Here is a 27,192-nt window from a genome sequence, read left to right as displayed (position 1 = left end):
CATCTTATCAATTGCGAATGAAGTAGATACGTTAATTTTTCACTGTGTATATTTTGTATGTAATACAAACATGTATTTTTCCATCAACTAGGACACGTGCCTTTTCATCTTCATGACCAAAAACTTGTGCTGTGTGGGTGAGAAAGGAGCCTAAGACTTAATTGTCTTTTCTATTTGTCCTCTACTTTAATTTTTTCTATCTAAAGTAGGAATTTCTTTACTTAATTTCTTATCTGCTTTTGGAATCATGCTTTCATGCATTTGCACCTTTTTTTCATGCTTTCATGTTGTTTGTTTGTTTTTGTTTAGTTATTTAGTCTTTATTTTGTTTGTTTTTCAAAATAAAAAGAGAAAAAAAAATACAAAAACAATGTGTAGTTGTGTATATTGGTACTTGTGTACCTTGGATGGCCATTGAAAAAAAGTTTTCTAAACTTTGTATCCTTTGTAACTTAGATAAGCATCTCAATGCATAACTAAGCAAGCGAGATTTGTGGCTTGTGTTTGTGATGGTACGATTAAGTAATCTCTTATACTTAACACTCATATCACTCTTTTTGATGGGAAGGACTAGAAAACCCTAAGATAAAGGCATAAATAACCATTTCACCACTAAAGTCCTCCAATCATGTATAACATCTGTATGCTTTGACATAGAAAAATTGTGATGTTTAAGTTTACATAATTGGGTATTTCTTTTCTCTCTCTTATATGCCCATGTATGCTATGCTCAAAAAGAAAAATATGCAAAGAAAAACAAAAGCAAAAAAAAAAAAATCAAAATGCTTTTAAATATGGTTGCAAGCATATTTCTAGGAGATGTGAGAGTTATAAGATGTACCTCAAAGGTGATAGTCCCTATCAAGCAATTATGATTGTGTGTGAATGTCTTTGATTTCCTCATATCTCAAATTGTCAAAATATGAGACACTTATGCACTCTTGCTATGCTTCACACACAACACGCAAATTCTTTGCTACTTTTGATACATATGTAGGTACAATATGATTTGGCCATCACAAAGAATACATGTGTTAATATATGCTCACTAATCTGTCTTAATATGTTTTTAAAATATAAAATTGGTTAGACTTGTTTAGTGTGTCTGTGTTTTGGATCTTGAATGCTTTGCATATTTGTTGAGAGATGTTTTGAGAGCTTAACATGTTGATTGGATCTTTGGTTGAGTTGCTTGTTTGTTACATTCATCTTTTTGTGTTTTTCCCTTCTTGAAAAACTCCTTTTCTTCAAACTCGATAGCTTCTCGACAGATCCTTGACAGATTTCCTTCTATCGAGCCCTTCTTTCTCCTTGTCTCAACAGATCTTAATGGAATCTCAATCCATCGAGATTTTTGGGTTTGACCTCGATAGCTTCTCGAAAGATAGGTCGATCCATTGAGCCAAAATCTCGTGCTCTCTGTTTGCTCGACACATCCTCGACAGATTCTCAATCCATTGAGGTTGGCTTTTGCTTGATAGTAGCTCGACAACTTCTCGATCTGTGGAGACCCTCTTGCATGCATTGTTTTTTTACATGTTTTGCATCTTTCTATTATCTTGTCATCCATAGCATCTTGTTTCATTACATTCATGCATTTTTATGGATACCTTTTGCCCCCTTGATCATCTTTGATCATCTTTATGTTTCTCAGGTGAAGTTTTATAGTTTCGTGTACCCTTTGTCTATCATGACAAAAAGGGGGAGAAAATGTGGTTTCTTTTTAAGATTCTACATGTTAGGGGGAGAAATACACGGCTTTGTAAGGGGGAGTTGTGTTTCATCTTGTTAGGGGTAGTGTTTACCTCCTTATTGGTTTAGGAGTTTCTTTTAGCTTCTTGTACATCGGTCTTGTCACCATTTTTACATACATTGAGCTTATCTTTTTTTTATATACATGATGATGATGTATGTTTTCTTCACCTACTTCTATATGTGTTATTTCTTTTCTCTTTTTATACACATGTTTCTTTATGTACGTAATCTTTATTTCTGTTTCATACATGATGCCTTGATAAGTTTTGTTTTAGTGTTTTAGAAAGATAGGTTGTGAAAGTCTACCGTGCTACAAACTCTTTTCTTGCAAAGTTTTTCAAGAGTTTGTAGTATGGTTAAATTTATTTTGTAATACAACAAGTAGTTATGAGTTTAGCGATTTAAGACTACTCTCATGATTAGGGGTGTGCATGGGTCGGGTTGAAGGGATTTTTTGACCTAACCCACCATGGTGGATCAAAAGTAATTCAACCCAACCCAACCCGTCACATAAGTCCAACCCAACGAACATGGGTCGGGTTGAACCCATGGGTTTGACAAAATTTTTTTTTTATTATTATTAAATTGAGTAGAAAAAAATATTAATATATTAAAAAAACCCAAAGATTAGTATCAATGTAACTCCTTAAAAGCAAACAATACTAATGACTAAACAACAATAATAATTTATTAGGATTTGTGTGAACTAATTGACTTTTATATAGGATAGGAAGAATTGGCTATTTAAAAAAATTTATTAATTATAATATATATATATATATATATATATAATTAGTATTAGTAGGAGGAACTGAGGAAATGCTACTCTACAACTATTTTTTTTAAATTATTAAATAGATAATATATATTTAAATATATATATATATATATATATATGTGCCCTACAATTGATTTAAAAAATTATTAAATATAAAATATATATTAAATATGGGTGGGTTGGGTTGGGTTTTGGCGGGTTTGTAATTTTATGGCCCAAACCCAACCCGACCCGCTATAAATTTTTTTTTTGTAACCCAACCCAACCCACCAAGCTTTAAAAACGAACCTAACCCGGCGGGTCGGGTTGGATTGGGTCGGGTTTGGCGAGTCGGTGGGTTTTTTGCACACCCCTACTCATGATTATTTGTTTTGTTGTGGTTTTGTCACGGATTGCCAAAGGGGGAGATTGTTAAGGACATATTTTAAGTAATTGGCTAATCCTTTGACAAAATGCACTTTACATGTAATTGGGTAGATCTAGGATGAGTTTAATACTTCAAGAAACATGTTGTTTAAGCCAAGTATTAAAGCCATAAAGATTGGACCAAGAAATAAATGAAGAAAAGTTGTTCATTAAAGCTCAACAAAAGCGCGATAGAAGCTCGATGGAAATAGTATCTATCGATACTTAATGAAGAAAGCTCAACAGAAGCTGAATCTGTCAAGATCTATGAAATCAGAATTTCCAGATCTGATTTTCGGCTTATGCTTACATGTATGTTTAGGGTTTCTTTTCTTACAACTCTAAACAAATATAAGGCTAATTTTAAAGGTCGTCATATATGAAGAACACATGCAGAAAGTGACCTTGTGCCTTATTCTCTCTGTAAGAAGTTACTGCGTCTTTGCACCTTAGAGTTTTGTAACCAAGTATTTTTTGATCTTCATTGTTGGATGAACTGAAGAACTTTATAACCAATAACATTTTCTTCAAGTTGCTGGAGTTAGTCATGTACTGGGATTTGTGCATCATTAGTTAGTCACGTACTAGAATTCGTACAAAGGGGTGGCATTCATATATTGAAGAATTCAGAGGTTCTGAAGCGGTAGAAGGTTTCTACTGTAAGTTCACCTATGGGGTTTGTAGAGTTTAGGGACAAAAGTTTTGTACTAGATCTAAAACTTCTCTTTACTATAGTGGATTCCTGTTCGGAAAGGTTCCCCCCCACCCACCCCAGGTTTTTTACTGTGAAACTAGTTCGTTTCATTGGTTTTTCTAGGTCATCATATCTTATCTTATTTACTATTTCGTTGTGCATGATATTGATAAGATATTGATGTTTATTTGTTTTAAATAGGTTTATTCATAATAAATCTAATTAACAACTTGGGTTTAAAACTTGTTAATTTTATCAGCTGGGGTCTAAATTTCCCATTAAACTACCTTATGTTGCAATCCAACTCTTAAAAAAAAAAAAAATAAATAAATTACACCATTTTTTTGGTAAAATTTGATTGTGAAGAAGCCCAGTAAACTTATTCTCTCATGGATTGTCCACAATTGAAATTGGACTTGGAAAATGATTCAATTTAATTTTAAGCCCAGATAATCATAATTGAGCCCAACCCAAGTACTACCCTTGGTCCTCAGACCTAACTCTTATTTTGTATGAATTTCCTTTAATCAACTACAACTCATTGGATGCACTTATCTTTCCATTTTTGTTTTTTTTTTTTTTTTTTGAATCTCACTTTTTACAGTTTTACTAGATTAGTAAAAGACACACACTAAAAGAGCACTTATTTTAGCAACAAGAAAACAATTAATAAAAATTTGTTGGGTTCAAAGACTTTAGGTTTAAATGTATTAGAACATCATTATGTAATGTTGGCAAACCATAATCAAAACGTTTAGTCTTGTTTTAGACTTGCTCAAAGTATGTTTATATGTAAAGTTGGAATCAAGTGTACTGCAGAATTTACTGTGTAAATCTACCTAGCTTGATCGATTTCAATGGATTGAGAAGCTATCAAGCATCTATCGAGCATACAGAAACTTCCTCAATGGATTGAGAAGTTGTTGAGAAGCTATTGGGACAAATTCTCAAAAACTTCAATCGATCGAAATTGCGATAATAGCTATCGAGAAAAGGAAGATCAAGTGGCTTGATAGATAGCCTAGCTGTCGAGAGGTATCGAGAAGCTGTCGAGATTTCTCAAAAACAGTTTTTCAAAGAAGAGAAAAACACAAACATGAATGCAATCAAACATGCTACTCAACCAAAGATCCAACCAACATTTAAAGCTCTCAAAAACATCTCTCAAGAAGAAACATGTCAAGCATTTAGATCCAAAACCCACACACACACATACACACACAACAAGTCTAACCAATTTTATATTTCAAAAAATAGTCAAGACAATTTAGTGTGCATATATTAACACATGTATTCCTTGTGATGGCTAAATCATATTGTACCTGCACAAGTATCAAGAACAGCAAAGAATATTGCGTGTTATGTGTGAAAAATATCGCAAGATTGCATAAGTGTCTACATGTTATGACGATTTGGGATATGAGAAAATTACTTTAACTCACACACAATCATAACTGTTTGATGGGGACTATCACATTCGAGGTACATCCTGTAACTCTCACATCTCCTAGAAGACACGCTTGCAACCATATATAAAGCATTTTTGATTCTTTTTGCTTTTATTTTTTCTTTGTATATTTTCTTTTGTTAAACATATCATGCATGGGCATATAAGAGATAGGAAAGAAATACCCAATGATGTTAAACTTTTGACATTGCACTTTTGCTATGCCAAAGCATACAAATGTCATTTCATGATTGGCGGGCAATAGTGATGAGATGGTTATTTATGCCTTTCTCTTAGAATTTTCTAGTCATTCTTGTCAAAAAGAGTGATATGAGTGTTAAGTACAAGAGATTACTTAATCTTACTCATCACAATCATGAGCCACAAAACTCACTTGCGTAGTTGTTCATAGAGATGCTTATCTAAGTTACAAAAGACACAAAATTTAGAAAACTTCGTTTCAATGGCCATTCAAGGTACACAAGTACCAATGTACACAAAACACACAATGTTTTTGTATTTTTCTGATTTTTCAATTTTTTTATATTTTTATGGAAAAAAATTAGAGCAAAACTGAAAATAAATAAACAAAAACATGTTAAACAAATAAAACTAGATGCAAATGCATGAGGAAGGAGGAGGAGAAGAGGAGATCAATCCATGGAGATAACACCAATGTTTTGGCGAAGGAATTCAAACCGTTTGCTATTCAGATGTTTGGTGATCAAATCAGCCTTCTGATCATTAGTGTGAATGAACTCAAGAGTAAGAGAGTACAATTTTCAACAAGCTCCCGAATGAAGTGATGTCGAATCTCTATGTGTTTAGTTCGAGAATGTTGAAAATGATTCTTAGAGATGTTTATGGAACTAGTATTGTCACAATAGATATTAGGATGTTCTTGATGAATACCATAATTAAGGAGGAGTTTTTCATCCATAGAAGTTGGATGCAACAACTACCAGTAGCTATGTATTCAGCCTCTACAGTGGATAAAGAGATGGAATTATGCTTTTCGCTCATCCAGGAGACAAGATTATTACCCACATAGAAACAACTCCCTGATGTACTCTTTCTATCATCAACATTCCCAGCCTAGTCTGCATTTGTGTCCTTGTTGTACCACACACCAAAGCCAGCAGTGGTTTTGACATATTTTATGATTCTTTTCAAAGCAATCATATGAGATTCTTTGGGATTAGCCTGATATCTAGCGCATACTCCCACATTGTAACTAATGTCAGGCCTACTAGTAGTAAAGTAAAGAAGACTACTTATCATACTTCTATATAGAGATGAATCAACACTTTTACTCAGCAAATCAATAGTGAGTTTAACATTTGGGCTTATAGGGATTCTAACAAAACTAGCAGACTCCAAACCAAACTTTTTCACAAGATTTCTAGCTTATTTAGATTGAGATAGGAATATACCTGACTCTTGCTAACAGATCTACAACCCAAGAAAGTGATTCAACTCTCTAATCATGCTCATCTCAAACTCGGCCTGCATAAATTTGGAGAAATTATGAGCAAGCTCATCCTTAGTCGACCCAAAGATGATATCATCAACATAGACTTGAGCAACTATTAACTCACCTTCTTCCCTTTTGATGAAAAGAGTTTGATCAACTTTTCCTCTTATGAACCCATGTGACACCAAGTATTGTGTGAGCCAATCATACCAAGTTCTGAGGGCTTGCTTTAAACCATAGAGAGCCTTCTTGAGGTATAACACATGATCCGAAAAGTGTGGATCAATGAAGCCTTTTGGTTGAACCACATAGACATCTTCTTTCAGGAACCCATTCAAGAAAGCAGTCTTTACATCCATTTGGTAAAGTTTGAACTTTAAGTGACATGCCAGGGCAAGGAGAATCCTGATGGACTCCATGCGGGTGACTGGAGCAAATGTCTCATCATATTCTACTTCTTCCATTTGAGAGTATCCTTGAGCCACAAGACGAGCCTTGTTGTGGATTACATTACCCTCCTCATCAATCTTGTTGCAGAAGGTCCACTTTGTGCCAATGATGTGCTCACCTTCCGGTCTAGGTACTAGAGTCCAGACATCATTCTTTTGAAACTGAAGCAGTTCATCATGCATAGCCTCAACCTAGCTTTCGTCCTGAAGAGCTTATTCAACCTTGGTGGGTTTAACCTGCAACAAATAACAAGAATATGACACAAAGTTAGCAACACATTTATCAACTGTAAGCTTCCTTAGTGTAAGTTTATTCATGATTCCCATAATAACTTTAATAGGATAATCTATATATATATATAAAACCGAAGCTTTTGAAGCTCCCACAATTTTCCACGTCAGCACATCATTTAAAAAAAAAATCATAAACCAAAAAATAAAAAACTTTTCTAAAACCCAAAAAAATACTTAAACACAAAATCAGAGGAACCCTAAGCCTTTAACACGCTCTACCTTCTCCTTCCTCCAAAACCCAGACCACGCTTTGCTGTTCCCCCACACGCAAACACAACACCGCGTTCTTCTTCTCATCAGTCAGTCAAACTCAAAACTCAACACCATGACCCCAAAATCCCTCTTCTTCTTCTCCACCACCCTCGCTCTTCTCATCCTCCTCATACCCATCTCTGCCCAAATCTCCGACCCGAACCCGAAACCGACCCAATCCCTATCCGCGGCCCACACTGAGCTCACCAACTATGGCTTCCCAGTCGGACTCTTACCCTCCTCAGTCCATGGCTACTCCATAAACAAGACCTCCGGCAACTTCTCCGTCGAGCTCGGCGGCGACTACAAGATCACTCTCCCGCCGGACAACTACCTCGCCACCTATTCCAGGACAGTCAGGGGAAAGATCGTTTCGGGTAAGATCGCTGAGCTCGACGGGATTCAGGTCCGTGCGTTGTTCAGGTGGTGGTCCATCACCGGGATCCGATCCACCGGCAAAGACTTGGTGTTCGAGGTCGGCATGGTCAGCGCCAAGTACCCCTCCAAGAACTTCGACGAGAGCCCCGATTGCGAAGGTAAACACTCCTCTTTGTGAGTGAGCGAGTGAGGTATGAATTCAAATCCCAATTCAATTCGCTCTTAATTAGGGTTTTGAATTGATCAGAGAAATTCGAGACTAAAGTATGTGTTGTGCGTTATGATTAGTATTGAATTAACATCTCTGAGTGATAATTCTTAATTAGTAATTATTGATTTAAAATATAAAAATTGATTGAATCGAATTGTGCTCTATGTATCTCGATTATTCCTGAATATTCTGTATAGCACGAGCAAAATAAAATAGTTGCTGTCTTTTTTGATTTTGTTTTAATTTTAGTTTACTAGGCGTTTGTTTGTATCGAATATGTTCTTTTCCAGATTAATTCCCTCTAAGGTATTAGCCCAAACTGCCGACTCTTCCAAAGAAGGTAATTCTTTTCTCTCTTTACAATTAAATCCGTTAGCACAAATCGCATTAGATATCTGTGAAACGTTTTAACTTTTATTTATTTTTACTAATTCGTTAATGTTTGAATTGCTTTTCAGTTTGATTAAAACTGCCGACTCTTCCAAAGGAGGTAATTCTTTTCTCTTTTTATGATTAAATCCGTTAGTACGAATCGCATCAGATATCTGTGAAACGTTTTAACTTTTATTTATTTTTACTAATTCGTTAATGTTTGAATTGCTTTCAGTTTGATTATTGTTGATTTCAATTAATTTACACCTAAGGATTTGTTAAATTATTATTATTATTTTTTAAATTGATTTCTTTCTCTGATTTCGTAGCTGATTGATATAAAGCTTCCTAAGTATTTTCACGATCAGACAAACTTAACCAAATTGAGCATCTGTTTGGGTGTGGAGGAAAAAAACAATGGAAGCACAATCAATTGTGAAGGTTCCTTTTAGATACCTTTGTTAATTTGCTTTGTTGATTTGCCAATTGTGAATTACTTTATGTTATTTCTACTAAGATTTTTCTATGGTATTCTATTTTATTTCACTTTGTTGCGGGTGCTTGCATTTTTCTTTTTTCTTGCATTTTTCTATGGACAGTCAAGTATTTACCTTTCCTTTATTATGTACGGCTCCAAACATTAATCGTGTATTGGACATAGCTCAAGAACACAGTGTGAGCAGCTACACGTTGCAGAGAAATCGAGGTATCCACAAGCCAGTCAAAGTTGATGACAGCCCTTCAATGATAGCTGAAAATGGTGTGAGTAGCTCCAGCTTGTGCGAGCATGAAAAAGGTGAGAATATTGCTTTGCTCCAAAAAAGCAACATTATCCTCCCCCATGACAATTCTCTAATTGACAGGCAATAAACTTTTCACACTGCCACTGATGGTGAATTTTTCATTTTCACTGTGCCTCAATACATATACTAGGCAAACTTCGTGATTAGGTTATCTTATTTTGTAAATTAATGGTAACATCTCTTGATTACAGTATTGCAGGCACTGCGGACCGCTCTTGCAACAGCAGGATATATTAATGCTGCGATGCAGAGAGCTCCCAGGATCTCAGGCAGAGTTATTCAAGCACAGATGGATACAGCATTTACTAATTCTAAGATGCAGAGAATTTGTGGGAACTCAGGCACAGTTAAGGTGGAGAGAGATGGATTTCTCAGCAAGTCAAAAGACAAAGCTGGCAGAACTTTGATGATAGCAACAAGCATGGATCCTGATTTGTACAAGGCTATAACAGATAGGGACATTGATTTAATCCAAAAAAGAAGGCATGATATGGAACTTTCTCCTCTCTATGACAAAACCCCTGAATTGAATACAATCCTTCATCTTGCTGCTGCAAGCTCAGACGATGAAGAGTTTGTACAAGCAATCCTCAGGATCCAACTGTGCCAAAAATTTGTCACAGAAAAGAACTCCAGCGGCAACCTTCCTCTTCATGAAGCAGTAAATGCTGGCCATCTGCATATAGTGAAACTTTTGGTCATATGGACTTACCAGCAGCTGCAAGATCACTCTACTGGACCATTGAGGGAGAAAAATAAGGAGGATAATACTCCTCTTTACCTGCCCTTAATTAACAAATACCAAGCTGTGGGTTGTAACTTGGCCTTGGAATCCAAGTACAATGAAATGGCCAAGTTCTTTGTACTTGGATTGATTTATAGTTTTGGATTGATTTATGACTATTATGCTACTATTTTAAAGTTGAGTATGGACATTTTTAGTAATGTTCACTTTCATTAAGTGTTGTTTCTTTTACATGTACACATGGTGTTTGATGAAATTTCTTATGAGTTCTAGAAGCCATAATACATGGAGAGTCGTAAGGAGGAAGATAGGTAAGAAATGTGATGCTCTATTGTTGATCTAATCAAGGTAAGCTGTGTTTGATTCTTATTACTATTGTTAATGATACACCATATATTGAATATTTGCTTTGTACAATTTGCTGTTTTGTGCTGATATCCTAAGTGCTGGTGTTGTTTGGAATTTAATTTATCTGTAATTAATTGTATTGGAGTGTACTTATACAAGTTATATATTTTCTAAATTATGATCTCAAGTATTTGGTTACCACGATATCTCATTGTATGTGATAGATTTTATTGCTTTGGTATATAATTTATACCTTAATATTTTTTTTTTTTTTTTTTTTTTTTTTTTTTTTTTAATGTTAGGGAAGTTGTGTCAATTGATTGACATGTTATTATCAACAACTTTCCCGTGCATCGCACGGGTTATCGACTAGTTCAATTTAATGCTGGAGGAAGGTCCTTTCTCTTCATAGGATTCAGAATCAGGTGAAGTAGGTATGTCTGCTGAACCTTCTACAACACTTGGAGTGCTGGGAGTACTTGGAGATGCGGGCACTTGATCAACAATTTGTTGAACATCCGTGGGCTCGGGAGGAAGAATTTCTTTCGGAATTTCCTCATTGATTTTCTCAGAACCGAACTCTGAGGCTTCATTAATCACAACATTCACAGTTTCCATCACCTTCTTGGTTTTTTTGTTGTAAACCCAATAAGCCTTGTTTATAGAGAAGTATTCCAGAAATATTTCTTCATCGCTTTGGAAGTCAAATTTTCCCACATTCTTTCTGTCCTTGAGAATGAAACAAGTACTACCAAAGATTCTAAAGTACTTAATATTTGGCTTTCTTCCCTTCCATAACTCATGGGGAGTCTTCTTGGTATCGAGTCTGAAATACACCCTAGTAATTGTATGACACGCAGTGTTGACGGCTTCTCCCCATAAGTTTCTAACCACATCCTTGTTGTGCAACATGGCTCTAGCCATCTCTTGAATAACCCTGTTCTGTCTTTCTATTACACCATTCTGCTGTAGAGTAATAAAAGCAAAGAATTCTTGACATATACCTGATCTAGTGCAAAAGGACTCCATGTAAAAGTTCTCAAATTCTTTATCGTGGTCACTTCGAATTCGATCAATCTTTAAGCTCTTCTCATTTTGCAATTTTGTGCACAAGGCTTCAATGTACTCAGGAACATCTGACTTGGATCTTAGAAGAATGACCCAAGTGTACCTAGTGAAGTCATCTACCACAACCATGATGTATCTCTTCCCACCAAGAGACTCGGTTCTAGTTGGACCTATGAGATCCAGATGTAGTAGCTCCAATGGTCAAGATGTAGTGGATGTTTGAGTGCTCAGATGTTTGGCTTTCACCTGTTTCCTAAACTAACACAGTCCACACACCACACTGTTCACTCTACTGAGCTTTGGCATCCCTAAAACTGATTCATGCTTAGATACAATTGAAAGATGTTTGTAACTAGCATGTCCCATCCTTTGATGCCATAGATCTTCATGTAACCTCTCAAAATTCTGTATGTTTCTCTCCTTATAACTGATTATCTAATTGGGCTAGCCTTTGGGCATTTCCAATTGGGCTCTAGTATGTGGCTTGGAGTAGGACGAAAAGGCAACAAATAAGACACCAGCTACAATGGGCCTTGGGCTTTTCTGTTAACTTTTGAAAAGTCCAAAGTTACCATTAATTATATTTAATACCACTATATAAATATAATTGCACTCTAAGCCTTTTGAATAAATTATATCCCGAGACTTTATTGTACATATAACCCTTTCATAAAATATTCGTAGTAATACAAAGTCATGAATGTAGACTGCCACTTTGTAAAGTACTACATCTTAATTCTTGAGTAACTGGTTTAATCCTTTAAAGTTATTCATCATGTATTTATGAAATCTAATTTCATAAATATATACTTTAGTAATTCCTTACTAAAGTGGTTAGGCCTAACTCTCTGAATAACTGAACCCATTAAACTTATCTCAAGAGAATCTTTTACATCTCCATTAAGAGACTATGAATTCCATCTTGAGAATATATGTTCCATCAGCACTAAATGTGGCTGCCCAACATACTAAAGTTTTTAACTTTATTTTATAGATCTCACTCCTGATATTTCAAAGCAACCCACACTTCATGATTAGGTCCATTATTCTCTTAGGATTAAGAGTTCATGTAAATAGAAGTCGTGAGATTTATTATTCATTTGACAGTCATTAGGAGAATAATAAATCTCACAGCGGTCCAGTTCAATATTGATGAATTCTGTGATATCAGTGGATTGAAAGTCTCGGGCCTCGATGAATTTGTGATTGAATCCTGAGAAAACAAAAAGAAAACTCAGAGGAGACCGGTGGAAGCCAGCCAAGAACCCTCCGATGGTGAAGTTAGCCTTTTTTATGACTTCGTAAATTGAAAGTCTCAGAAAATTTAGAATCCCTTACTCTTTCATTGGCGAGCATTTATATAGTATGCGGGGAGCGGTTACTTGTTTGGTAACCGTTCCTACTATTGGGGAATCCAAAAGGCTCAGAGGTAACTTCCATAACTAATGTGGAATTTAGATTATTCAAGAAGTATGCATTTCACAACGGTTGGACTTGACTAGCGATGGTACGTTCTTTCATCTAGTGGAGAAACATAATGTAGTAGCCTCGTTCGTCCTTTAAGGACGGACGGACGAGGAGCTTGGCAAGGATTTCCCTTCCTCTTGTCTTTCCTTTGGACGACGCATATGGACGGGAAAAGACTAGGAATTTTCGTTGCACATCAGTTGCCCCCTCGTTCATATGGGTCGTCTAAGGAGGGAGGGATGACCTGGCGTTACTTCCCTGAATGTGTGTACATCGAGGTGCCACGTGTCACCTTTTTATTGGCGATGAGTCTTGTCGATTCATTTTTTTGAGGTGAATGCCACGTGTCATTTCCTGATCGGTTGTGTCGTTTTATATACCGAGGTCAATCTCCTATGAATAGGGGAATTCCTCTGTTGCCCTCTACATTTCTAAGATTTTCGTTCTTTTACATTCCTCGTCTAGAGCCTCGTTTAGGAATTTCCTCGTGTCCATAGCCTTCATTTGTCTTAGAGCCAGGTATTCCCTCTTCTCTCGTCTTTTAGGTTTTTTGATCTTTTCCAAAAAATGTCGTCTAGCGACAGTCTAGAAAAGGCCATAGACGAATACCAATACGAAACTAGTACTAGTTCTAGTGGCTCTAGTAGCAGTGATGGGGGGAATTCTACGGACGAGGAATACCTTTCCAGCACCCCTGGGTTTCCCTTAGAGGCCATACAACAAGAGATTAGGAAGGCCTCGGGGTCCCAGGCAGGTACTTCGTCCAATGTCTCCCCGTCCGTCCCTCCGTCTGTCCCCTTAGATGAGGAGGAGGTTACCGTGTTTAGTTGTGCGATAGATATACCTTCCAAAACAGACGAGCACAGATTAAATAACTTGAAGGCATGGTACCAGATCCCAGACGAGCTTAACGCTAGGTTGCCCGTCCGTGGAGAATGGTGTAGTGATCCCCATTTTGGGATAGGCGTCTATGAGGCCTATCTTCTAGGGGGTTTGAGATTTCCTTTAAATGCTTTTACTAGGGAATTACTAGTTAGGTTAGGTTTGGGAATATGTCAGTTCAATCCTAATGCATGGAGATTAGTCATCTCTATGCAAGTTCTATGGAGGGAGGTGTTTGGGGGGGACCGTCCTCTTACGGTGGACGAGTTCCTCTACTGCTATAAACCCATCGAAATTCACCAATCCCTTGGCTTTTACCAGTTCACTACCAGGGGCAAGGATTGTAGAATGATTAGGTCCCTACCCTCGTCTAACAGAAAATGGAAGACGAAGTTTTTCTTCGTCTTCGGCAACTGGGCTGGAAATCCTTCAGACGTTGGTCGGGACACATTTAGCCATTATACTGGGGACCTAGGGAACCTTTGTCCTCAGGGTAAGTCTTTATTTTATTTTATTATTTATTATTATTATTATTATTTATTATTATTATTATTATTATTATTATTACATATATATATTTTTATATATTCTAACTCGTTCTTTTACAGCTGTTGGGCATCCTTCTCTTAGCAAGTTTCACCGTGATCGTGTCCATAGAGCTCGTTTACACGCAGATAGGAGTTTCTACTCTCTAGTGACGCTTAGATGACTTGCTAAGTGGGGATTTGGTCCTAATCCTTCTGAAGAGGCACTTGCGCACGACATAACAGTAAGGAGAAGTAAGTTTTCAACCCAGAATGTCTTTTGCACATTTTTCCTTTTTGTGTTAGCTCTAAAAAACCGCCCTTTTTGTTTTAGGAATGGCAACAATGAAAGGCAATAAGGGAAAAGAGGTTGTTGGCGAGGGGAATCGTCTTGAGGGTGGGGACGCTCATCCTGATATTGTACCCCAGACTCGTCCGTCTGCTGGGGACAAAAGAAAGTCCCTACCAAGGAATTTGGACTTAGGGAGTCTCCCCAACTGTCGTGACAAAAGAGTGAAGCATTCATCGTCTAAGGTGACCAAGCCTGTCCTGGCCCAGCCCAATCTCACCGTCCAAGCAATTGATGTGGACATCTTTCCACCTATTGAGACAACCTCGTCCAAGACACCTCCTAGGACGATCACAACTGTCTCATCTCAGCCTCCTCCGAGGGTATCCTCGAACATTGATGAAAATGAGGATTTGGCTTGGCAACGTTTTTAGGAAGCTGTGAAGGATGAAGACATACATGCCTGTTATGACATGTCTTTAAAAGATTTTGAACATTCAGGTGTTCATGATCTCTCTAAGGTAAATTTACTCTCGTCTTGTCTTTATTATTTCGTAACCTTTTGGCCGTCTAACCAAGCATTTCTCTCTTGCAGGCCATGTCTAAATTCATCACAGCGTCTAGGCAAGCCACTGAGTTGGACAAGACGAGGATTTTACTGGAGACGACCATAAAAAATGTGAGGGACGAGAGTAAGAAATGGGCTGGGATAGCTGCTGAGGCTAAGGAGAAGGAAGCGGAGCAACAAAATTTGATCGCGGAGTTGAGAGCTGATATAATGGAGAAGGATACTCGTCTTGATCACATTCAAAAGAAGAATAACGAGTTGAGTACTTTCCTCTCCCAGGCTAAGGAAGATGCCATTGCGGAGTTCAAAGTGTCCAAGGCATTTACAGGCTTATTGGACCGCAACTATGCAGTGGGTTTTGAGGATTTCAGGATGGATGCTGTTGAAAACTTCCCTGAGGTGGACTTCAGCTCCATCAAGCTTAACTTGAACGCTGCTACCAGCTCTCTTCTCTAAACCAGCTCCGAGGACATTAATATTGAGGACAATGCCTCTACCCAGCCATCCAATGCCCCTCCTGCTTAAGAACAAGTTTTTACAAAATTTTATTTTCTTATGTTTGATCCTTTGTTTTGGGATCTTTTGATGTAATTCAAATACACTAAGCTCGTCCACAGTTTCTAGGACGAGTTATTAAACTTGTTCTTCATAAGGGTGTTTAGACGTTGGTTGTCCGCCCTTCAAACAGTTGAATGGATGTAGTTATTTTTCTTTCATATATGCATGGACGAAATTTTTCATTTTCATACACAAGACTTCATACTTGACTCGTCCATATTTGATGTATGTTTTTTAAACCATTTCTATTAAAGTTTCAATGGTAATTTCTTGTCCTTAGACTAAGTTGATTTTTGCTTTGATGATATACACTCTGATCGTCCACAGACTTATGGACCCTACTCATCTGTGGACTGGGTTTTGGCTCAAAAAATCTCGTCTATGGGCTTTATTGTTTATGGCCTGGACGTGTATTATGCCTCGTCCTTTATACAGATTGTTTATGGCCTGGATGTGCATTATGCCTCATCCTTTATACAGATTGTTTATGGCCTGGATGTGCATTATGCCTCATCCTTTATACAGACGAGTATGCCCGGGGCCTCCGCAAGTTATGAGTTCTCCCTCATCCTTTGATCTGGACGAGGGTGCCTTTATCTTGCTTTACCCTTATGGACGAATACGCCTTAGGCTCGTTATAGGCTCTACCTCATCCTTTGATTAGGATGAAGGTGTCTTGATCTTGCTTTATCCTTTGGAAAGCTTTAGACATTACATCTCCGCGTCCAGAGAATTTACTCGTCTTACTGGCAATTAAAAAAGATTTTGTTCTTAGCCACCCTGTTGGTTAGCTTTGAATGAGAATAGCATGGAGATCTGAAATTCACATAACATTTTGTACATTACACAAATATCGTTTACAGAAAAGGCACATACATGCTGATGCCTTTTATTTAGTAAATTCTCCATAACTTCGTCCACAATCACGATAAATAACCACAACATAAATAACAAAGTGGTAGTATCAAACACAACATTAAACATAAGTAGAATGTAAATAGAGTAGCAAGCTCCAAGCTCGTCCACAGTGATACTCATTCAGGCTCACTTTTACTAATAGTACCTCCTCAGGTGCTCCATGTTCCAAGGATATTCTAGCTTTTTCCCGTCCAGCTCCAAGTAATAGGATCCTTGTCTTTTAAAGTTGATGACTCTATAGGGTCCTTCCCAACTGGGGCCCAGTTTCCCATGAGCTGGGTTTTTGGTTGCCAAAGAGACCTTCCTCAGGACGAGATCTCCTATGTTAAAACGTCTTGGTTTCACCATTGCATCATATTGCCTAGCCATGAGGTTCTTGTACTTCGCTGCCCTGTGCTCTGCTTCTGTCTTCACCTCGTCTATAAGATCGAGGTTCAAACGGAGTTGTTCCTCATTATCCTTCTCCTGATATGATATCACCCTATGTTTAGCCATGTGCACTTCCGCAGGTATAACTGCTTCGCTTCCATAGGCTAGGTTAAAAGGGCTCTCCCCTGTAGGGGTTCTCATCGTCGTCCTGTACGCCCATAGGACACCAGGTAGCTTATCTGGCCATACTCCCTTTGCCCCCTCAAGACGAGTCTTGATGATTTTCAACAAGGATCAGTTTGTAACTTCAGCCTGACCGTTGGCTTGTGGATGGGCGGGGGAGGAATAATGATTTTGGATTTCGAAGTGTCGACAAAAGTCCCTGAAAAGGGAGTTGTCAAACTGCCGCCCATTGTCGGATACTAGTACCTTGGGTACCCCAAACCTGCACACTATATTTTTCCTGACGAAGTTCTTTACATTCTGCTGTGTAATGCTTGCCAAGGATTCTGCTTTCACCCACTTAGTGAAATAGTCAATCCCTACCACTAAGAATTTCATCTATCTAGTTCCAAGTGGAAAAGGGCCCAGGATATGTAGGCCCCACTGAGCAAAGGGCCACGGGGCCATCATTGGGGTGAGATACTCTGATGGTTGTCTAGGGACATTACTGAATCGTTGGCATTTGTCACATGCCTTGACATAAGCTTTTGCATCCACTTGAACAGTTGGCCAATAGTACCCTGCAAGGATGACTTTATGGATGAGCGATCTGGCTCCCAAATGGTTTCCACAGGATCTTTCATGAACTTCCCTCAGTACATAGTTCGCCTCGTCTGGGGTCAGACACCTGAGATAAGGTTGAGAAAAGCCTCTCTTGTACAGAACTTCGTCCATAGGACATACCTGGCTGCTCTTATCCTGATTTTTCTAGCCTCATCTTTTCCTTCTGGAAGTCTTCCATCTTTCAGGTACGACACGATTGGGGTCATCCAATTTTCTTCATTCCCTATTTGATGCACCTTCGGGAGATCTACACTTGGGACGTACTGAATTTCATCATACTTGTCCATTGCTTCGGTTGCTGAGGCTTCCTTCGTTAAGGTATCTGCTTCTGCATTCTCCTCCTTTAGGATTTGAATGAAGTTAGCTTCCTTGAATTTCTTCACAAGCTATAACACCTTTTCCAAATATTTTTTCATTCGTTCTTCTTTCGCCTCATATGTCCCATTTATTTGACCCATGACTAACAGAGAATCTCCCAGGACGAGTACTGACTTTGCTTCTACAGACTTAGCCAGTTCTAACCCTTTAAGCAGAGTTTCATACTCAACTTCATTGTTAGTTGGTCGATATTGCAGACGAACTCTATGCTTCAGCTTATCTCCTTTAGGGGATTGCAAAACCACCCCTATTCCTCCTGCATGCTGCGTGGACGAGCCATCTATATGGACCACCCACTTTTTATTCTCCTGTACCTCTTCATCATCGCATCTTGGTGTAAATTCTGCAATAAAGTTTGCCAAGGCTTAAGCCTTTATAGCATGTCTTGGTTGGTATCGGATGTCAAACTCACTGAGTTCGACCGCCCATTAGATCAAACGTCCTACAGCTTCCAACTTGTTCATGGCTTTCTTAAGCAGGTGATTTGTCATAACATTGATTACTTGGGCTTGGAAGTAGTGTCTTAACTTCCTGGAAGCCGTGATGAGTGTGAAGGCTAGCTTTTCTATTAGCGGATATCGTCCTTCCGCCTCCCTCAATGCCCTACTAGTGTAGTATACTGGCTTCTATATTTTTGCTTCCTCTCTTATCAGTGCTAAGCTCACGGCATGCAGGGTCACCACCAGGTATAAAAACAGTTCTTCTCCCACCACGGATGGACTCAGCAACGGAAGCATAACAAGGTACGTCTTCAAGTCTTGGAAGGCTCTTTGGCACTCGTTCGTCCACTCGAATGCTTTCTTCAGAACCTTTAAAAATGGTAAAAATTTATTAGTAGCTTTGGAAACAAACCTGTTGAGGGCGGCAACTCACCTGGTGAGAGACTGCACTTCTTTGATATTCTACGGAGGCTTCATATCTAGAATTGCCTAAATCTTTTCCAGGTTTGCCTCGATCCCCCTGTGTGAGACCATAGATCCAAGAAATTTTCCCAACGCTACTCGGAAAGCACATTTGCTGGGGTTCAACTTCATACTGTATCGCTTGAGTGAATTGAAGGTTTCTTGTAAGTCGTCCAGATGTTTACATTCCTCTAAACTTTTTATCAACATGTCATCCACATACACTTCAACATTTCGCCCAATCTAAGGACGGAACATGTGATTAACCAGTTTTTGATACGTTGCTCCAGCGTTTTTCAAGCCAAAGGGCATTACTTCATAACAGAATAAGCCTTGACTAGTAACGATTGATGTCTTCTCCTGGTCAGCCCCGTCCATCCGTATCTGGTTGTATCCTGAGAAAGCGTCCATAAAACTAAGTAGTTTGTGGCCTACGGTAGAGTCCACCAGTTGATCAATGCATGGTAATGGATAGCTGTCCTTGGGGCAATCCTTGTTCAGATCAGTAAAATCTACACACATCCTCCACTTGCTGTTCACCTTTTTAACCATTACTATGTTGGCTAACTATTCTGGATAGTACACCTCTCGTATGAACTTCATCGCCATAAACTTTTGAACTTCGTCTTTAATAGCATTATCTCACTCAGGAGCAAACACCCTTTTCTTTGGTCGCACTGGCTTTGAGGAAGGACATACGTTCAAATGGTGGGTGATGACATTAGGATCTATTCCAGGCATATCCTCATGACTCTAAGCAAATACATCAATGTTTTTCCTCAAAAACTGGACGAGGTCCTCCTTAATTCTTCCTTCTAGATCTGCCCCAACCCTGGTACACCTCTCAGGGTTTCTCTCGTCTAAGGAAATATCTTCTAACACTTCAATAGGTTCTACCACAACCCTCCTTTCTTCAATATTCATGGTCTGTACTTGCTCGTCCGTGGCCAACATAGCTAAGTAACATTCTCTTGCTGCTTATTGATCTCCTTGTACCTGTCCTACTCCATAGTCTGTTGGAAACTTGACTGATAGGTGGTAAGGTGGATGTTATTGCTGCCTTCCAACTATATAAAGTTGGCCTTCCAATTATGGTGTTATAGGAGGACGAACAATTTACCACAAGAAAATTCACGTCCTTGGTGATTTGCTGTGGATATGCCCTCACTACCACTGGTAATGTAATAGTACCCACGGGCTGCATCTTCATTCTACCAAAACCTACTAGTGGAGAGTTCACTGGACGAAGACGGTCTTATCCTAATTTCATCTGTTGAAAAGCTGGAAGATACAAAATATCTACCGAGCTTCCATTATCAACTAGTACCCTTCTAGTTGTGTAATCAACGATGAGCAAGGTAATGACAATAGCATCGTCATAAGGATGGTGGATTCTTTCAGCTTCTTCCTCAGTGAACGTGATTGCTTGTTCGTCCGTGTTTCTATCTCTAGGCGGTCGTCCAGTGAGTTGGATGCTCTGCACCACCTTTAGGTATGTTTTCTTGGATTTGGACGACTGGCCTATAGAGCTCCCCTCAATAATAATTCTGATTTCTCTGAAAGGTGGTCATGACGACTTTTCGGCTTTTCCCTTGAGTTTTTCGTCCTTGTGATCTCTTCCAAGGAAACTCCTAAGCTTCCCCTGCCTTATGAGATTCTCAATCTGCTGCTTTAGGTCAAAACACTTGTCCGTATCATGCCCATGGTCTCTATGGAAGTGACAATATTTATTTCTATTGCGTTTATTTGGATCTCCCTTCATTTTCTCTGGCCACTTCAAGGATGGATCATCCTTGATTTGCATTAGAACTTGATCGAGTGGCATGTTTAATGGCATATACTGCTGACTTCGTGCTGAGGGGCCTTTCTTCTTGTCTTGATCCTTCTTGTCTTCCGTTCGTCCCTTTTTAAGACGAGGACCTTGTTCTGAATGACGAGTAGGGTTGGCATCCATTTTCTCAACTCTCTTCCTCTTCTTGCCTATGATAGCATCTTCCGCATTCATAAAATTCTGGGCTGAATGGACGAGTTCAGCCATGGTCTGAGGCTCTTGCTCATATAGCTTGTGGATGAACAAGTCAGAGTGAACCCCATTGTGGAAAGCCGCTAAAAGGAGATTGTCATCCATCTCGTCCACTGCTAAGGCTTCCCTGTTGAACCGCGTAATGAAGGACCGCAAACTTTCATTCTCCCCTTGTTCTATGGTCAGCAAACTAGATGAGGAATGCTTGTGCCTCTGTCCTCCGATGAAATTGTTGACAAATAACTTACTTAACTCCTCGAAGGACGTTACTGTGCTTGGAGGTATTTTGTTGAACCACACTCATGCGGGTCCTTTAAGGGTAGTAGGAAAGCTCTGCACATTATTTCATCTGGAACCCCTTGAAGGTGCATAGTAGTTTTGAAGGTGGCAATGTGGTCAAACGGATCCCGCGTCCCATCATATGAATCTAAGGAAGGCATCTTGAACTTGGGTGGCAAAGGGTGAGCATTGATGGAAGGCACAAAAGGGAAGTCAGTTCTGTGAACCAAGTCTTCTACAGGGTTCGTCCTCTTTATATTCTCCTTCATCTCATCCATAGTTCTTCTCATTTGGTCCATTTCCCTTTCCAAGTGAGGCACCCTCCTTGAAAGGGTACCCCTTGACTGGCTTTCAAATTCGACATTCCTCCCATCTTGACTCTGGGCCTATCCTCTAGTGTTCTCATCGCGACGCTATGTCCTTATGTTAAGTTCTCTAACCAACTCCTGGTTTTAGCGGGTCAACTCTGCCATAGCGGCAACCATGGATTGCACGTGTTGGACAGAAGGTGCTTGCATGATAGGCACCGATTGATGGTCGCCTCTGCTGTCTTGAGGGCCTGGGCTAGTAGCCTTTGACCTTGTCCGGACCATTTCAGCCCTTTGTCGGAGAAAGAAATCGTAAAATCCAACAATGGAGTTCAAACGTTATTCTTCCCCATAGATGGCGCCAACTGATGAATTCTATGATATCAGTGGATTGAAAGTCTCAGGACTTGATGAATTTGTGACTGAATCCTGAGAAAACAAACAGAAAACTCAGAGGAGACTGGTGGAAGCCAGCCAAGAACCCTCCGATGGTGAAGTTAGCCTTTTCTATGACTTCGTAAATTGAAAGTCTCAGAAAAATCAGAATCCCTTACTCTTTCATTGGCGAGCGTTTATATAGTATGCGAGGAGCGGTTACTTATTTGGTAACAGTTCCTATTGTTGGGGAATCCAAAAGGCTTGGAGGTAACTTCCATAACTGACGTGTAAGTTGGATTATTCAAGAAGTCTGCATTTCACAACGGTTGGACTTGATTAGCGACGGTACGTTCTTTCACCCAGTGGAGACACGTAGTGTAGTAGCATGTCCGTCCTTTAAGGATGGACGGACAGTAGTAAACTCGTCTGTCCTTTAAGGACGGACGGACGGTAGTAAGCTCGTCCATCTTTTAAGGACGGACGGATGAGGAGCTTGGCAAGGATTTCCCTTCCTCTTGTCTTTCCTTTGGACGACGCATATAGACGGGAAAAGACTAGGAATTTTCGTTGCACATCAAATATATTTTAACTCTTAAAATATATCAACACATCAACTAGAAGTCTCCACTTCCATGATCAAGACAAATAATCTTAGTTGATATGTTATAGTCTTTGCAGATGAAATGCCCAATTTCATCACCGACTACGAACTAAAATTCTAAGTTTACAAAGAACATGTGATTTATATCTTTTGTGACTTTTCACATAAATCACATACTATGTATCTCATGGACTATATGATAATATTTGAATATTCATGTTACCATTATTTTAGATAATAACAAAACAACTTTATTAAACACAATATTATGTCATACATAATGTCATACATAATAACGTACATAGCAACATACAATAGGATTTAAGGGCACTAATCCTAACAACTAACACACCAACTTGAGAAAGATGTTGGCTGCAAAGTTCTTCAGTTTATCCAGACGATGAAGATCAATAAGCTTCTTGGTTACAAAACCCTTAGCGCAAAAACGAAGCAGCTTCTTCAAGAGAAAGATGAATTAGGGCAAATTGTCTCCAGTCACAATTTTAGAGATCACTTTGCATTAAGTTGCATCACCTTTGACGGTCCATAAAATAATTCTTATATATGTCTAGGGTTGTGAGAAAAGAAATCCTACACAAATAACTTGGATATGCGTGAAAAACAGATTTAGAAATCTGAATTTCGTAATTTTAGATAGATACAGCTTTAGTCAAGAGCTGTCAAGAATTACACATTAAATCTCAACAGATTTATTTGTCGAGCTATCAGTCAAGCTTTAACGAACAATACTTTTTCACTTGTTTCCTGGACAAACTCGCATGGCCTCAATATTAGACTTGAACTCTTATTCCTGGAAGTATTAAACACATTCTTGATCTACCCAATTACAAGTAAAGTGCGTTTTGTCAAAGGATTAGCCAATTTCACATGACGTAAGTTCTAACAAGTTCCACACATGTCCTAAAACGTCATAAGGTAATCTATTATAATATTTGATGTACACACTATCTTAGGTAATATGCTCACAATTTATGTGATTAACAATATGAGACTGCCGCCTATCATACATCCATGTGGTTAGCAAAATACTATATAGAATATGAGATTTTGAATTTACGTTTTCTCCTACACATAAACATAATCTTTTAAATTTTTTTTTTAATATAATAAATTATGTTAATGTGGATTTTAAAGTTATAAAAAGTCCTAAATTATGTTAATTTAAATTAATTCTAATTCATGATCAAATAACCCAATAATAAGCAAAGTTATTTTAAAATGAAGTTAGATTTTTTTCCCAAAAATTATATATTTGTATATATGTATTGCAGCCATAAGCTAGTACGATATTCAAGTAAATTCATGCCCACTTGATGAGACATAAATATAAAGACATTCAAAGAATAAAAAGGAGAGTAAAAATCAAGAGATAAAGAGAAGACCTACAGCACGAAGGAAAACCTAAATTTAATTTGAGGCTATTTCAGGTTTTCAAGCAGAAAAGTTTGCGGAAAATTAATCTTGCAAATTGCGCGATATTAAAAAACCATTGTGAAATTGCCTTTTTTGAAACACGAAAATCTGCAGATTTAAAAACACAATCCCTCATTTATTGTCTAGCTTAACATATCATTAAAGTCAAGTTTTGCTAAACTACCGTTTTTAGCTCTCAAAATGTCTACAAAATACGGCTCTTAAAACTCAAGATCAAGGTTGTCAAAATTGGAATCTTATGTAAGATCGTGGGATGTAAGTAGGATCGTGGATCGTAGGATCGGATTGTGGATCGTAAGATCCTACCTATTTTCAGATTTTAAGCAAAAAACCTATTGATAGTAACTTTATATTATATAATCATTTAAAATATGAATCCATCCATTAAAAAAAAAAATTGCATCATATTGCACGCATTACATCGTTCTTATGTCATTCTAACGAAACAAAATATATTTAACTTTTGACATAATGTATCTAAAAAGTTCAGTACATGTTTAATTAACAACTAAGTACCAAAATATTATCCACACATATGGAAAATGTTTTCCAAATTCTAAGTTCCAAATCCAAAATAAGTTAGGTTAGTTAGCATATAAAAACTAGCTAACTACAAATTTACAATATGTAATTAAAAAGAGAATTCTCAATTTAAGGTAAACTAGCTAATTATAAATATGAAATCCAAAAGAGAATTCCCATTCTAAGGTTATTCTAATCTAATCACTGCCATTGTCATATCCCATTTCATCATCTATATCCTTCCTAGTATCAACATCCAAATCGTTAAACTTAAGTACTATAGGTTTTTTTGATATTTTATGTTGACATAGGTGTAAATTTGGAACTTCAATTCATTATTGGGCTTCTGATAACCCATTGGGCTTGTGGGTTTTGGTGGATTATCTTACCCAAATGAATCCCACTTAAAAAAAAAAAAATCAGGCTAATGTTAGAATCCCATACGATCCTCCTATACGACCCTACACAATCCTTCCATTTTTGCGATCCTGCTACAATTTTAAACTTTTTGGTGGGGTGGGATCATAAAATCGTGCGATTTTACAATCCAGATCGCGATGTTGACAACCATGCTCAAGATTGAGTTACCTCTAATGGTGAAAATTATTTAAACCATTTTTCAAATTACCTAAAACCACCCTTTCTTTCCAAGGATAGAGGATGCTTGTTTCTAAATGGGATGTGCCCTCCCATATAAATATTGCCAATAGGGGATCCTATTCTATTGAGCAAAGAAAACCCAAGGGAAGTCCTAATTTTCCTATATCCACACAAGCGTAGAGAATATGGAGCTTGCTTCTTCCAAGATGGCTTCCATGGTCATGATCCTACTGGTCATTGCATCCTGTTAGTTCCTTTCCCTCTCATTGATACAATAGTATAATTTTTTCACACCACGTAGAAGTAGCTAATGAAAATTATGAAATTACTTTGAATGCAGGTTTGTCATTGTCCAAGGTGCTAAGAGCCGAAGCAAAGGCAATGGGGAAAGTTTCGTGTGATTCTACTGAAGACTGTGAAAAGGCAGCTGGTGCCTGTTTTAGTAGTGGCAAGTGCGATTATGAGGCTGCTGTAAAAGTGTTTACGATCGACGCTTGTTCTAAGGATAGTGACTGTACCGCGCCCTGTGATGTTCAATGTAAGAATGCTAACAAAACAACACGATTCGCGCAGTGTATAGGAGGAAGCTGTGTTTGTGTGTGTCAAACACTCTGAAATTTTCACTTCAACGCGTAGTGTTAAACACTTTGACGATGTAGTAAAAGTTGCGATCGATTATGAATAAAATGAAATCTAGCCATATTTTGCAGCTGCTTGTGGAAATATTGTTGGGAGTGTTGGTTAATCATGAACTTGTTTGGTCACTTTTTTTTTTTTTTTTTGTCTAATATGAATGAAAAATTTTATTCCAACAACTGCAAGACAAAAAAAAAAAAAAAAAAAAAAAAAATTTAAACCACCACAACTAAGCCAGCCTCTTGCCTAATAGGATTAACAAAACATGGAGGGCAATTGCAAAGATAAAAATAGACAGAAACTACAGATCTTGTACAGTATTTTGCTAAAGAGTGGGGTACCATATAAGCATCTCTTGGTGGAGCAACAAAAGGATGGTTTTGGGATAGATTCAGCCAAGTTTAATAATTACAACGAATAGCTTGAATGCACCCCTGTGAGTCTCCTTCAAAGACAACCTCCTAATGGTTGAGAATGAGTTTTATATGGGAAAAATGTCTTTGCATGTCGAGGCATTTATAAATTTTTAGTATGTCATTTTAAAAAAGATACTGACCATGTTAGGCGATTGCTTCAATTAGGCTTGTTTTCATCAGCTTATCACAAAAACCTTTTTCTTTGGGGTTGGGGGGTTGATTTCTATTTTTCCCATACCAAACAATTGATTGTAAAAAGCCAAATTTTGTGGAAAAAAAATGTTTTTAGTCAAAACGAATATAACCTTAGTTCATTTGCTGATTGGTTTTTTTTTTTTTTTTTGGGTCTATCTAATTTATTGTCGTAAACTGATTGTCTTATTTGGTTTCGTCCCATGGGCCTATGCGACCTTCTTCTTTAGCTTTACGATCGATCAATCTCTCTCTCTCATCAAATTCTCAATATTTAAGTTGTAAAACATAATGCAAAAATAGACTTTTGATCCCTACATTTTCTGCTTATTCTCATTTTGGTCCCTCCAGTAGGTAAAGTGTGGAGTTTACAACCACAAGTAGGCAACTTAAATTTCGACCAAACCACAGGTGGGCAAGTTGTAATTTGCCCTTTGGAATTAGTTTTGTGAATGCATTGAGTCATATTAGCCGTGTAGTGCAATTAAGAGATATTGTAATGTCTTAATTAAGGAAAAAAATAATCATGGGAGAAAAATGGACAAAGTACCAAGCTGAAACCTTTAATTATACTCTCTCACCAAGTTTAAACTCGATACTTAAAAGTACCACTACAAAAGGGTCTAGCTCTTAAATTAAATTAGCAAAAATATGTGCTACAATGCATA

The 27,192-nt window shown here is 37.9% G+C and overlaps 2 protein-coding genes across 3 annotated transcripts; one reads left to right on the top strand and one right to left on the bottom strand.

Annotated features, from left to right (window-relative positions):
* The first annotated feature begins 7,515 nt into the window (after positions 1–7,515).
* LOC115962104 lies at positions 7,516–9,279 on the top strand. Of its 2 annotated transcripts, XM_031080977.1 has the most exons (4): positions 7,516–8,477; positions 8,596–8,627; positions 8,839–8,950; positions 9,171–9,278. In XM_031080977.1, exon 1 carries the CDS (start codon positions 7,622–7,624, stop codon positions 8,102–8,104), a length of 483 nt encoding a protein of 160 aa, XP_030936837.1. In that variant the 5' UTR covers positions 7,516–7,621; the 3' UTR covers positions 8,105–8,477; positions 8,596–8,627; positions 8,839–8,950; positions 9,171–9,278. The 2 variants fall into 2 exon arrangements, with proteins under 2 accessions (XP_030936837.1, XP_030936836.1); XM_031080976.1 differs by having other exon boundaries at positions 7,516–8,627; positions 9,171–9,279.
* An 11,402-nt stretch (positions 9,280–20,681) lies between these two features.
* On the bottom strand, positions 20,682–21,694 carry LOC115962026. The gene is made up of 2 exons (XM_031080894.1): positions 21,408–21,694; positions 20,682–21,264 (listed from the first exon to the last, which is right to left on the bottom strand). Exons 1-2 carry the CDS (start codon positions 21,692–21,694, stop codon positions 20,682–20,684), a joined length of 870 nt encoding a protein of 289 aa, XP_030936754.1.
* Between the last annotated feature and the right edge of the window lie 5,498 nt (positions 21,695–27,192).

Source organism: Quercus lobata, chromosome 9 (genome assembly GCF_001633185.2).
Source record: "Quercus lobata isolate SW786 chromosome 9, ValleyOak3.0 Primary Assembly, whole genome shotgun sequence".
Lineage (NCBI taxonomy): Eukaryota > Viridiplantae > Streptophyta > Magnoliopsida > Fagales > Fagaceae > Quercus > Quercus lobata.
The sequence above is the reverse complement of the archived record's forward strand: the minus strand, read 5'-3'. Positions and strand labels throughout refer to the sequence as shown.

Excerpts from the sequence above, each read along its gene's own strand:
- LOC115962104 (XM_031080976.1), top strand. The coding sequence starts at position 7,622 with ATGACCCCAAAATCCCTCTTCTTCTTCTCCACCACCCTCGCTCTTCTC.
- LOC115962026 (XM_031080894.1), bottom strand. The coding sequence starts at position 21,694 with ATGGATGAGATGAAGGAGAATATAAAGAGGACGAACCCTGTAGAAGAC. Across the intron at positions 21,265-21,407 it reads ACAAAATACCTCCAAGCACA|GGAAGCCTTAGCAGTGGACG; the intron begins GTAACGTCCTTC and ends GCGGTTCAACAG.